The 13,833-nt window shown below is 42.4% G+C and overlaps 1 protein-coding gene across 2 annotated transcripts in view; it reads left to right on the plus strand.

Annotated features, from left to right (window-relative positions):
• The window catches only part of MBOAT2 (membrane bound glycerophospholipid O-acyltransferase 2), a 416,068-nt gene that overhangs the window by 336,671 nt on the left and 65,564 nt on the right, over nt 1-13,833 (plus strand). For both annotated transcript variants that reach the window (XM_082248995.1, XM_082248994.1), the window contains exon 7: nt 4,366-4,549. In XM_082248995.1, coding sequence (XP_082105121.1) covers nt 4,366-4,549 — 184 coding nt within the window. The remainder of the gene's footprint in view (nt 1-4,365; nt 4,550-13,833) is intronic.

The following is a 13,833-nucleotide window of genomic DNA, read 5'->3' on the forward strand; positions in this document are numbered from 1 at the left end:
TCTCTCTCTCTCTTGTCCTCTCACTCTCTCTCTCTTGTCCTCTCATGTCTCTCTCTCTCTCTCTTGTCCTCTCATGTCTCTCTCTCTCCCTAAATGTTACTGTAGGGAATGGTATTCAGTGCACACTGCAGCCTTGTACCATAGGGTTAATGTTAGTGACACTGTAGGGATTGGGAAGGATGCTGGGAATGGAAATCAGGAAGCATGCAGGCAGCCTTGTAAATTTTAATTGCAGATACAGGGCACTGGGCAGGTCAGGGTTAATGTGGTAACATCAATTACTCAGTGACAGTCAGTCAGTGTCAGTGTGGACTCGATCAGATTATACAGTGACAGACAGTCTCTCATAGTGGTGGTAGTAGGAGGCTGGAGGTGGACTAGTAGTAGCCTGGAAAGGAGCACAGCCGCATACATACATTACTCACTCGTGCACTGCAGCCCGCCCCACACATTCAGTGAGTCTTACTCTCCTCCCTAGTTTTTTCAATGGCACATTCAGGAAGCCAATCACGCCGTGAGTAGCGGCACAGCGGAACCAATCAGGTGTGCAGGCACGCGTGATTGGTTCGCTGTGCAGCTAATCACGGCGTGATTGGCTTCCTGAATGTGCCATTGAAAAAACTAGGGAGGAGAGTAAGACTCACTGAATGTGTGGGGCGGGCTGCAGTGATTGAGTGAGTAATGTATGTATGCTCACCGCTGAAGTGTCCCGGCTTCCCCTGCCTAACACGGAAGTCTGTGAGTCCTCCTGTCCTCCTCCGAGTCCCTTCCCCCTGTAAATATCGTGACCTCGGCGATATGAATATCGCCTACGGCCACAGAACGATAGTCAATATCATATCGACTATCGTTCAGCCCTATTATTCGGCACAAAATTATTCGGCCTTTTGACTTATTCGGCCGAACACCGAAAGTGCTATTTTTTCTATTTTCGGCCGAATAATGTTCGGCCGCCGATTATTCGGTGCATCCCTAATATATATATATATATATATATATATATATATATATATATATATATATATATATATATATGTGTGTGTGTGGATGGATGGATATAAAGTATGTTTATATGCATTCATGTGTATGTTTCTTTGGCTCCTGACCCCTACACTCTGTACAATCAGAATGGCGCTCCCCTGAAAAGCAATTCATGCTCAGATCACTTTTCAGAGGCATTTGACAGGTGGTGAGGAGGTGATATGTCGCCTCTTCACTGCCTGTTTTACCCCCTAAATGCAGTGCATGCGGTTGCAGGATGGTTGTAGCACAGCCCCATTTATCATTAATGTTAAAAATCCTGCCATAGCATTGTGGTTACAGCATGGGTACAACCCTGGCTGCTGCCTCTGCAGGTAAAGGGAGAGTAGTTAAGTAGGTGGGAGGTGGTCGGCTCTGTGAGCCGCATTTACATGGGCACAGCAGCCCATTAATTTCAATGGACTGCTGCGCCTTTGTTTCAGGCAGGAAAATGGTTTCTGCACCATGCTATTTCCCAGCGGTTCCCACATCTACAAATGCGCTGAATTTTTAGATGTGTGGAGGTGCCATTAGTAATGAATGGCAGCTCCATACGTCTGTAAAGAGCATCGTGTTTTAGCTGCGGCAGTAACCTTCTGACTTTCGATCTGTGTGTACAGCTCCTCTCGCGACCAGCTTCTGTCAAATGGGCATGCTGGAAAAGCAGCATCCGTACCGGGAGACAATGGCTGCGAGCCCTGATCACTGTGCTTTGGCAGGGGGCAGTCCCCTGTCAGAACACATTAGCACAGCGGATAGATCGCTGTACTAACATCGCTTGTGTTAGTACAGCGATCTGTCAATTTTTTATTTCTCATTCAGCCTGCTGGGCTGAACGAACAGCAAAAACCCTCATGGTGTGTACCCCGCATTAGACTGGGGTGCATGGAGACTGAATATACTTTCAAAGGGTGCCTTAACTGAAAAAAGATTGAGAAACACTGCTCTTGACTCTGGTCATAATTATGTTTCTGTATACTCAGGGTCAGTTGATAACCTGTTTTGTTTCTTAGTGTAATGATGGTGGTTACATTTTTTACCATTTCATTTTCTAAATGTGAACTGTTTTCTATTACTAATATCAAAGCTGTTTTCATGGTCACTGTACACTGCAAGCTATAAAGTGTCTGTGTTGCCGTCAGCAAGCAATCATAGTCCAGCTGTCATTTCTGTAAAATCGGTTGGCATATGGAATTTGACATCTGCTCACTACAAGCAATACCTCCACCTTTGTTTCCTTTATGTTCCATAGTTCAGCCTCACATTTGAAAGAGGTATTACCTGCAGCCTGTAGCATAACTAGCAAATGTAACAGCTGTAGCAAATTACCTTTCAACACTTCCCTGCTCAATAAAACAGAGTTTTTTGCAATAATAATCATGACATTTTATTAATAAAAATAATGTCCAAAAAATGAATCCTGACAGTGTGGTAGTCCGGAATATATAATGTGCAGCACAGATTATAGGGTGTAGGGGTCAGGATTATGTCTGCATTATGCAGAGAAGTTCGAGTAACTTAAATTGTTGGTTAGCAGATAAGCGCCTCCTGACATTAGTGGTCAATGGAGAAGTGCCACCATTTATCTTGGTGGCCAGGAATGAATTTCCCCTTCATCTTGGTGGTTGATGGAGATTTGCCCACTTATATTGCTGGTCAGCGGAGAAGTTCCCACTGTACATTGGTGGTCAGCAAAGCAGTGCCCCTTACAGTATATTAGAATATGAAAAAAGTATATCAGCAAATATATAATCAGCGCAATCCAAAATCCAAAGCAAGACAATCTCGTGCACAAGGCTGCAAACAATCAGTGCCAAACACCTGTGAAATCTATAATAATTAATATTGCTGCGCCAAGTGACCATAAATAAATGAAGATAATTCAGTGTTTCAATTACAAGTGAAAAATCAGTAACATGTGAAAAATCAATAACATGTGAAAAAACAGTGGTAAAATCAATCAAAATTGTCCCAATCTGGTGATATAAGAATCACTAATAAATAATATATTGTCCCCAATCACATATAAAAGATTGTGTCAAAAAAATTGTGACTAAAAATCCTCCATACACGTGATTTAAAGGTGCTGCATGCTCCACTCAAAGTGCTCCAAGTGCTGGTGACAAACTAGCAGCTCACCTCAAGGATAGACTGCTAGGAGTCAAAGCAAGCCTTTAGACAATTCCAATAGCATGGTCTTCCAATCACCGCCTCCTGCTCCTTTCTCCAAATGTATGCAGCATCGGTGTGGAAATAAAGAGAAGAATCTAGTGCTCTCTGCTAGGCTGGGTTGTTTATTCAATATAAGCAATGGTAATACACTTACATTTAGTTGCACTTCAAGCAGTGCAGGCTCTCAACACATCAGACTCTGCCTGTATCCGGGAATCGGCGTAATGACGCACAGGCTCCTCCCCCGTACGCGTTACGTAATTAACTTCGTCAGCGGGGCCCCGCCTAGCAGAGAGCACTAGATTCTTCTCTTTATTTCCACACCGATGCTGCATACATTTGAAGAAAGGAGCAGGAGGCGGTGATTGGAAGACCATGCTATTGGAATTGTCTAAAGGCTTGCTTTGACTCCTAGCAGTCTATCCTTGAGGTGAGCTGCTAGTTTGTCACCAGCACTTGGAGCACTTTGAGTGGAGCATGCAGCACCTTTAATCACGTGTATGGAGGAAGATTTTTAGTCACGATTTTTTTGACACAATCTTTTATATGTGATTGGGGACAATATATTATTTATTAGTGATTCTTATATCACCAGATTGGGACAATTTTGATTGATTTTACCACTGGTTTTTCACATGTTATTGATTTTTCACATGTTACTGATTTTTCACTTGTAATTGAAACACTGAATTATCTTCATTTATTTATGGTCACTTGTCGCAGCAATATTATTAATTATAGGCCTTACAGTATATTGGTGGCCATTGGAGAAATGCCCCATACAGTGGAGAAGTGACCCCATTATATTGGTGGTCTTTGGAGATTTGCCCTCTCTCTGCAAACCATGTACCCTCTTTATTGCTTGCATGCGGGGTATACCACTCCCACCATGCTGCATATAGCACTATATTGCCAACTGCAATTGGTGAAATGTCATTTGTTATTTTCTGTCCCATGGTAGAAAGATAATGCCTTGTATCTGATTGGTTGCTGTGGGTATCAGAGATACTTTACATTCCAGCTGATATCATTCAGACCTTTTGGCTGGCACTCCCTGTGACTGGAAAATTTATAACTATAGTAATGCTTTTAATGCCCATCATGCATTTTTCTTTGTTTTGATTTTTGTCCAAAGAAGTGACATCTCACCAGCTGCTTATGTTTTAATTACAGACACATGCCAAGTCTCCTGGAGTATTTAAGTTACTGTTGTAATTTCCTGGGCATCCTGGCAGGCCCATTATGCTCTTATAAAGACTATATTAATTTCATCGAAGGCACATCATATCATGTGAAAGAGGCGGAGGTCAATGGTAAAGAAGACATAAAATATGAACAGAAAGAACCGTCTCCTAATGTAAGTGTCCGCCTGCTTTTCTGCTTACTAAGCCCTTGCTTGAACTATGTGGATTGCCCTTCTAGTAATCAGACATAAAAGAAATCTATATACGTATTCTCTTCTGTGGTTTAAAGAATAACCCTATGTAAAACTGACAATTCAGCTTTGATTGGAATTAAGTGTGGAAGGGCTGGTTCACACAAGATTTGCACAGGAATGCGGTCCTGGTTCATGCACAATTCCTTCACATTCCCCTGCAATGCAATTTTCACATGGGAATGCACAAAATGTGATGCATGCACTACTTTACAAAACACACAAAATGTCCATGGTAATTAAAGACTATGTGATCTGGTGCCCACAAATGCACTGCTTTTGAGATCTGCATTTGGAGTACCATTAACAATGCATTGACACCCACAGCAAATTGCAAAGGCAGTGCATTTTGAATGCGGTGCAGGAAACATGCATGTAACAGGCCTTTCCTGCACCAGATTTTGGTGAGAACCGGTCCCTAATGATGGTATTTGTACATATATTATAGACTCCAGTGGTAGCATTTGTACAACGTCATTTGGTATTCTGCCTCCACCTACAAGGCCTTTAGCCCTCGTTCCCACCAGTGCGATTTGTCATGCGATTGGACAGTTCTCATTTTCAGAAATGGAACTGTTCGAATTGTTGCGACTCAAGTCTTAGTGACTTTGAAAAAGGTTCCTGCGCTTTTAATGCGATCTCTTTGCAACTTGCATTGACTTCTGGTACATTAAATCACAAGCCGCAATGAAATCGGAGATCCAAATCGCGCTGATCGGCTTTTTTGATATTACGCTGAAGTACTGCAATTGCAAAGTCGCATTTGGTGTGAATGAGGCTTAGGAAGGTGTCAGATTTTCAAAATATTCCTTTCCTTACTAAGTGAGCACAAACCTCAACTATTGGAACTTGATAAAGAGGCACACCTTGGGGCAATGTATGTATATGGAAAATTCCAGGTGCTGTGCATAAAATAGGTGTGGCTAAATTGCATTAAATACTGACTGTGGTCTAATGAGTCCAAGCCTACATATTGTATACCTTGTACACAGTCTGCAGTCCTTATATACAGTGGGAGTCTAACTTAAAATACATTTAAAGTATAAAAACAAATATATACACAGAGCTATCACTTTCTGAGCCTACCTTTTTTTTAAATTTCTGTTTATTAACCACTTTACCACTGGAGGATTTTGCTGTCTTACGTCCAGGCCACTTTTTGCGATTCGGCACTGTGCGACTTTAACTGACAATTGCGCGGTCATGCAACGCCGTACCCAAACAAAATTTACGTCCTTTTTTTCCCACAAACAGAGCTTTCTTTTGGTGGTATTTGATCACCTCTGTGCTTTTTATTTTTTGCGATATTATTAAAAAAATGTGAACATTTTGAAAAAATAACAATATTTTTCTACTTTGACAGTTAAAAAATATCCAATGTATTCAATTTTTGTCATATATTTAGGCCAAAATGTATTTAGCTACATGTCTTTTACAAAAAAATTCTCAATGAGCGCATTTTTAACCGCTTTATGACCAGAAGGTTTTACCCCATTCCTGACCAGGGCATATTTTGCGATTTGGCACTGCGTTACTTTAACGGACAATTGCTCGGTCGTGCAATGCTGTACCCAAATTTTCCACACAAATAGAGTTTTCTTTTGGTGGTATTTGATCACCTGTGCGATTTTTACTTTTTGCGCTATAAACAAAAAAAGAGCGACAATTTTGAAAAAACAACAATATTTTTCAAATTTTTTTTTATATGAAATTCCCCCCCCAAAAAATGTAAAAATTAAACTTTTTAACATTTTAGGCCAATTTGTTTTCTGCTACAATAAGCGTATTTTGATTGGTTTGCGCAAAAGTTATTGCGTTTACTAACTAAGGGAAAGATTTCTGTCATTTTTGGTGGGGTTTTTTTAACGAGTAATGGCAGCGATCTGCAATTTTTTTTTTTTTTGCGGGACTGCGACATTGCGGCAGACAGATCGGACCCTTGACTGACATTTTTGACACTTTTGGGGGTACCAGTGACATTACTACAGTAATCAGTGCTATACATATGCACTGTTACTGTAAAAATGATACTGGCAGTGAAGGGGTTAACTTTTATTGGAGAGGGAGGGGTTAATGTATGCCTGGTGCTTACTAACGTGTGTGGGGGGAGGTGGCTGAGTGACACAAGGACAGATCGCAGGTTCAGCTACGCTGAACCCTGCAATCTGACCCTGCCTGTCACTTTGGAGATCCGCCCGCTTTGTTTACACAAGCGGGCGGATTTCCACACTAGATCCCCGAAGATGGGGGAAGAGCAGCGGTGATCACCGCCTGGCCCGACTCCCGCTGTAACTGAATACAGCGGGAGCGAGCCTCCGGCAGTGCGCGTGGGCCGCAGAGAGAGGGGAATGTCTGGTGACGTAGGTCTATGATAACGAGCCACTTTGCCGCAGTACAGTCAACGTGACTGGTCGGCAAGTGGTTAAAGGTTTTCAAGAAAAGACAACACATAACACATCACAGTGCCACATAGGGCAAACACATAAAAAGAAACAAGTGACAACAAGTCTCAGGCCATGGACTCGATGGAAAAACGAGCGGGGGACCCATACCGGGGAATTCCTAAGAAAGTACAGAAAGACAGGGAGGAGTTTTATCTTTACCAAATTGATGCGTCCCAAAACCGATAACGGCAAGTCCCTCCGCACCTCCGCCCTGCGTTTAAAGACATCTAACAGAGGTAGCAAATTAAGAGGAAGATAATCCGCCACCCTAGCCAACACCATGACCCCCCAAATAGGTGAATTTGTTAACCCATTTCAGTGGCAACGTACCATCGGCCACAGTAAGAGCACCCGGATCTATTGGCAGCATGGTAGATTTATCCCAATTAACCCTGAGGCCCAAGCACTTGGCAAAGGTGTCCAAAATATTGAAAACCGCACGCAGGGAGCCATTAGGGTCCCCCAAAAATAGCAGCATGTCGTCCGCATAGAGAGCAAGACATTCCTTAATCGAGCCAGCTCCAACGCACCAACCTCCGGGGACGCACGCAGCGCTATGGCCAAAGGTTCTATCATCAGGGAGAACAGGAAGGGCGAAAGAGGACACCCCTGCCTGGTCCCCTGACCCACCGCAAAAAAGGGGGACAGAGACGACCCAATTTTCAATGCCATGCGAGGGTTAGAATACAAGCGAGAAATCCACTTACAGAACTTAGGACCAAACCCCATGCGCCGCAACACCCGCCCCATATACACCCAGTCCACTGTATCAAAGGCCTTGGCTAGATCCAGCGACACCACCACTCTAGTGCCCGTAGAGGCATGCGACACCTGCAGATGGGTAAACAGGCGGCGCAGGTTGGTGTCCGTGGACTTGCTCGGCATAAAGCCCGTTTGATCTATGTCCACCAAAGAGGGCAAGACCCTAGCCAGTCTAGTAGCCAAGACCTTCGTAAGGATTTTGAGATCGTCATTGAGCAGAACAATGGGGCGGTATGAGGAGCAGAGGGTGTGGTCCTTACCCGGCTTAGGGAGGAGAACAACATAGGTAAACCACGCAGACCATTGTTCTCTCTGAAATTATCACAGAGAACCTGATATATAGGATCACAGGTCTCTGTGTTCATTTCACAAGTCCCTCCCCCATACAGTTAGAAAACACTCCCCTAGGCTCACACTTAACCCTTTGATCACCCCTGGGTTAACCTCTTCCCTGCCAGTGTCATTATTACAGTAACAGTGCATATTTTTGTAATGTTACTGGTCCCTCCCAAAAGTGTCAAAAATGTCAGTTAGGTGTCCAATCTGTCCGCCGCAATGTCACAGTCCTGCTAAAAATCGTAGATCGCCGCCATTACTAGTAAAAAAATAGATAGATAAATAAAAATGGCATAAATCTTTCCCCTAGTTTGTAGACATGATAAATTTTACGCAAACCAATTAAAATACACTTATTGGGATTTTTTTTACCAAAAATATGTAGCAGAATACAAATTGGCCTAAAAGGATAAAATAATTAGATTTTTACATTTTTTTTCTTTTGGGCAATGTTATATAGCAGAAAGTAAAAAAAATATATATTTTTTTCAGAATTGTCGGTCTTTTTTGTTTATAGCGCAATAAATAAAAATCGCATATGTGATCAAATACCACCAAAAGAAAGTTCTATTTGTGGGAAAAAAAGAACATCAATTTAATTTGGGTACAGCGTCGCACGACAATGTCAGTTAAAGTAACACAGTGCTGAATCGCAAAAAATGGCCTGGTCATTAAGGGGGTAAATCCTTCCGGTCCTGATGTGGTTAAAGCACGGTGCACTTTGCAGTACATGAACTTTCACTGAATGCGAACTGTTTAAAGAGTTTGCATTGATTTCAGCATGCACAGAGCACTTTGCACATGCTGAAATCAATGCAAACCTATTAAACAGTTCCCATTCAGTGAAAGTTAATGTACTGCAAAGTGCTCCATGCATGCTGAAATCGATGGAAAGGAAATAAACAGTCCATATTCAGTGAAAATGTATCTACTGCAAAGTTTAAATTTGATTGTTGGAGTAATAGTAACGGTAAGTTAACTTATTAATCGTGATTCGTACCTGCTGTCCTGGCCTGGGGGTTCCCTTGTCCTCCTCTCTCTCCTCCTCCTCGACACAGACAGACCCCGCCCCGGGGAGAAGTTACAGTGTGTAAGGATGCCGCACAGAGATAGGTAGGCGAAACATTAGGCTCCGCCCCCACCTATTGAATTAAGTGCAGCCAGTCTGGCCAGTCACCGGACGCTCTATGGGGGCACCAGTCCCTCTATCCCTCCTGACAAAGTACGTCCCTCACTGTCGATACCAAGTGCCACTTTATAGCAAGCCGCCGGGTACTGTATGTGTGCAGGAGGCAGACACGGGAGCCGGGAATCAGAGGACGGGTCGGGTTTTTTTTTTTCATGCAAGGGGCGGCTTTTTTGCTGCCCCCCCCCCCCTCAAATGTTCCAAGTTGATCAATCGATGAACTTGGGTGCACCCAGCAGGCCGGGTTTTACCTGCGATTATCGCTAACAGCTGCTATAGCCGCTAGCAATAATCACTGTCTGCTCCCAGCGGGGACGGCTTTCACTGCCCCCTGCCAGGAGAAGACAATGGCTCGGCAGGAGGGATTTCCCTGTCTGCACTGTCTGTGTTGATGGGGGAATCAAGTGAGTTTCAACCCGTGATTGCAGGAAAGAAATTCGCTCCATATATGGCCAGCCTTACTCATCAAAGATTACATTCCCGATAAACTTAAGGCCTCTTTCACACAGGTGGACCATTCAGATCCGCCTGTCAGTTTTTTTGGCGAATCTGAACGAACACCCCATTCATCTCTATGGGGCATCGGATGTCAGCGAAAACATGTCCGCTGACATCCGATCCGTCAAATCTGGACGGATGGAAACCCTATTTTCCATCCGTCGATCGGATCGGGTGGGATCTGATGAGAACGGACAGACGGTCCGTTCCCATCCGGTTCCCTCAAGGTAATTAATGAAACACCTGTATGTCAAAAGCCTCATGAAGTGACACAACCAGCACCACCTGAACAACAGCCCAAGCAAGAAATCCCAACAAGGCTGCAGGAGAAGGAGCAGAATGTCAATGAAACTGAAAATGGCATTAGTGATTTATCCTCTTAAATAGAAGAAGTTGAACTGCCTGCAACCTCAATCAGAAAATCTGCGAGATCCAATAAGAGCATTCCAGCTAGGCAGTAGTCATATAAGGTAACAGTCTGAGCCAGTGTCATGTGAAGAAATGCAACAGCTACCGTACCTGTTCTTGAGTAGCAAAAGTAAATTAAAGGTACAGATGAAGAGAAGACATCCTTTACCCAGTTCCATGCTTGGAAAATGCAGTTAGGTGTAAATGTGTTTTTAAAGCCAAATATGAATGTAAATCCCTAAGATAAAGAAAAAAATTGTTTGCAAAGGGATACTCACAAAACTATGGATAAGACTATGAAGCCACTTTTTCTCAAGTGGGTCAACAGAATATAATTGTGAAACATTTCGTCACTAAAACAGCTTTTCTCATTGGCGACATGACACAACCAGAAGGATATACTGTAAGAGCTGGAGAACATCTTGTTTGTAGATTACATAGATCATTGTATCAGAGCATGGAATTCAAAAATGAATAGGTCTTGTTGAAAGAAGGGTTGACAAGAAATAAAGCTGACCCATGTCTATACTATAAATATACAGATGGGAAGTGGATGTATCTGCTTCTGTTTGTTAATGATTTGATTATTGCTCACAGAGGATGTGGAAATTGCAAATATGATTATTGCACTCAACAAGTACTTTAAAAATTAAGCATCTTGGAAATGCGTCCTATCAAGGTATTCAAATGCAGCATGAGGAAAATGAAAGTTCAAAAATGTATATTTAATCCTTAAACAGCTTGGCATATATGGCAAATGCAGAGATGTAATCACACCAATAGAAACAGCTTAACTAATGTTGGAAGGGGAAGAATAACCTCTACCTAACAATGGACAGCACAGCAGTGGGGCAGATTCCTATACATTATACAATGCAACCACATGGTCAGAGATGGGAGCTGACATGGCAGGCAAAGAGACTGAAATGTAATAAAGAGTCATGCAGTACCTAAAACAAACTCAAGATATGAACCTGAGAATATCTACAGATGATAACCCAGAATGCTGAAAGAAGATGGGATTTAAATCAGAAGCAGTTGATGATTTTACGGATATAGGTGGAACAACTAATCTCATACAGTATATTATACAGAAATGAGTGGTTCTGCTGCTAGGTGGTATTTCTTTTTGATTTTTCAGTATCAATGTAATGATCTTTCTAGTGGAACTATGTGGCTGTGATGTCTCTTCCTGTTTTCAGTTAAACAAATGAATGTGAATGTTTGAAACCTAGTTTTCTTGCATACACACAGTGATGGGTTCCAGGGTTTATGGCTGATGTGGAGAAAACAAACTTTTTATTTTCTCAGTATCCTGATGTAGCCTGGTCGCAAGGTTAGTGTTGTTCAGACTGTTGTCCTGTTATTAAAGTTTTACGAAGTATGGACTTGTGAATTATGGGAGATATAGTTCTGGGAGGAGCAAGGACCATGGACTGGCTATGTGATTGGACTCTTCTCCCCGGGAGTAGTGTAACTCGCGAGGCTTGCTGGTAGTGTCTTTATAAAGGGGGGCGGGACGAATCCTCGCTCTCTTGCCTCGAGGACAGCGCACTGTGAGGAGGGATAGAGCTGCTGCAGAGTGCAGAAGGGTAGGCCAGAGGCCTAACGGAGGACTCCGGAGTCGGAGTGATCGGTGTGTGGAAGAATCTCGGAAACATGACTGAGTGGAAGGACGCCTTGAAAGGCCGTGAGTGTCGCCAAGGAGAGCAGAACGTTGCTGGTGTTGACTGTGGGACGGAACCTGTCACCTAGACTGAGTCAAAGGGGGCTGCAGGACTGTTAAGCAGAAGGTCATATTCTAACGGTCACCACAGGACACTGTAGCTCCGCATAGTGCGTGGCGGATCAGAAGGCCTTACCCTTTCCTCCCAGTGCTAGATTGACTGCCAACTCTGGAGTATCAGAACTTATTTTCTTCGTTTCCTGTTTGGATTACAATTATTGATTATTGCTGTGGGGATTACAGTTAATCACCTTTACTGTGGATTACAAATACTTTCTTTTGATTGGCTTACTGGCGAAGACTAGTGAGGCCTCACTCATCCAGGAGACTCTTGCAATCTAGTGTAAAGGGGGCCCCCGATAGTATACAGAGTGCACTCTGATAGTTGGTGCATACATATTAGAACTGCTAAGAAGTTATTAAGGGTAGAGTTATTCTTTAAACACTGTCAAACCTTGGTCTGTGGTCACTCTTGCATTAAACCTAAATAGTGTAATTATAAAATTACCAAGTATTAATCCTTCAATATATATAGGATCCATTTCATCATTAATGTTGTTGTATTGATTGTTTTATTGGTACTGTTTGTGCATTTCTCTGAACTCCAACTAAGTCTTCATTCACACTGGTACGACTTGTCAGGCGACTTGGTCAGCCTGACAAGTCACGCACTGTCGCGTCTCATAGTGTAGTACAGGACCGGTTCTAATAGGAGCGACACAAGTCACTCCGACTTAGAAAAAGGTTCCTGTACTACTTCGGGACGACCTGGAGCGACTTGCATAGACATTCATTTTATGAAGTCTGTGCAAGTTGCGCCAAAGTCGCGCTGCACAAGACTTCACAGGTCGCCCCCTAAGTTGGAGCGTCGTAGTGTGAACCGAGACTAAAGATTAGTAAACCTAATTCTTTGTTGCAAACTTTTGTAGCTTTCAATCATTTACCATGACAGAACCTATAGTGTCAAGTGGGTTGTACAACGTTCAGGGCAATCAAGGTGAGGAGGATGTGTTTACACTTAGCCAATCCCCAGGGTACAAGTACAAGTGCTACCTGTTTGTGTTGAGAAACTCATTAAGGGGAACCTTGCTATTCAAGAACTGACCTGAGTTTATTTAGTGCCACAAATAAGCAGACATTTTGTTAGTTTTATGCTATTAATTTTCTGTACAAAATCCTTCTCGGGTTCACACTATCACTCACATATGAACCACACAGGAACCAGCCTGCATTTCTGTGCGATTCAGTGCAGTGCAATTTGAGCCTATTCATTTTGAATGGGATCAAATTGCATCGCATCGCAACAATAAAGTGCAGACAGGTCATTTTGTACCATGTGATCCGGTGCCAGCAAACCACACTGTGTTTGTGATCCTTTTGAGGTGTTGGTAACTTTGTTTTGGCGCGCGCAGAGGATCACAAACACAGTGATATTGCAATAGATAACTGGATTTGCTGCTTTGCCTTATAAAAGCGCATCAGAAACTTGTCTGAACTGTTCCTGGGTGCCCCTGTCTTATGCATGGTTTTCCACTGCCAAAACCAGTTGAGCCTGTCCCCCTTACCATATAGTGTGTGTGTGAAAGTATGTTTGTGTGTGTACAGTCTATATATATATATATATATATATATATATATATATATATATATATATATATATTTTATATATATGTGTATGTGTGTGTATATATATATATATATATATATATATATATATAATGTGTGTATATATATATATATATATATATATATATATATATATATACACACACAGTATCTCACAAAAGTGAGTACACCCCTCACATTTTTGTAAATATTTTATTATATCTTTTCATGTGACAACACT

The sequence above is a fragment of the Pelophylax lessonae genome, assembly GCF_965119305.1.
Source record: "Pelophylax lessonae genome assembly, chromosome: 3".
Classification (NCBI taxonomy): domain Eukaryota; kingdom Metazoa; phylum Chordata; class Amphibia; order Anura; family Ranidae; genus Pelophylax; species Pelophylax lessonae.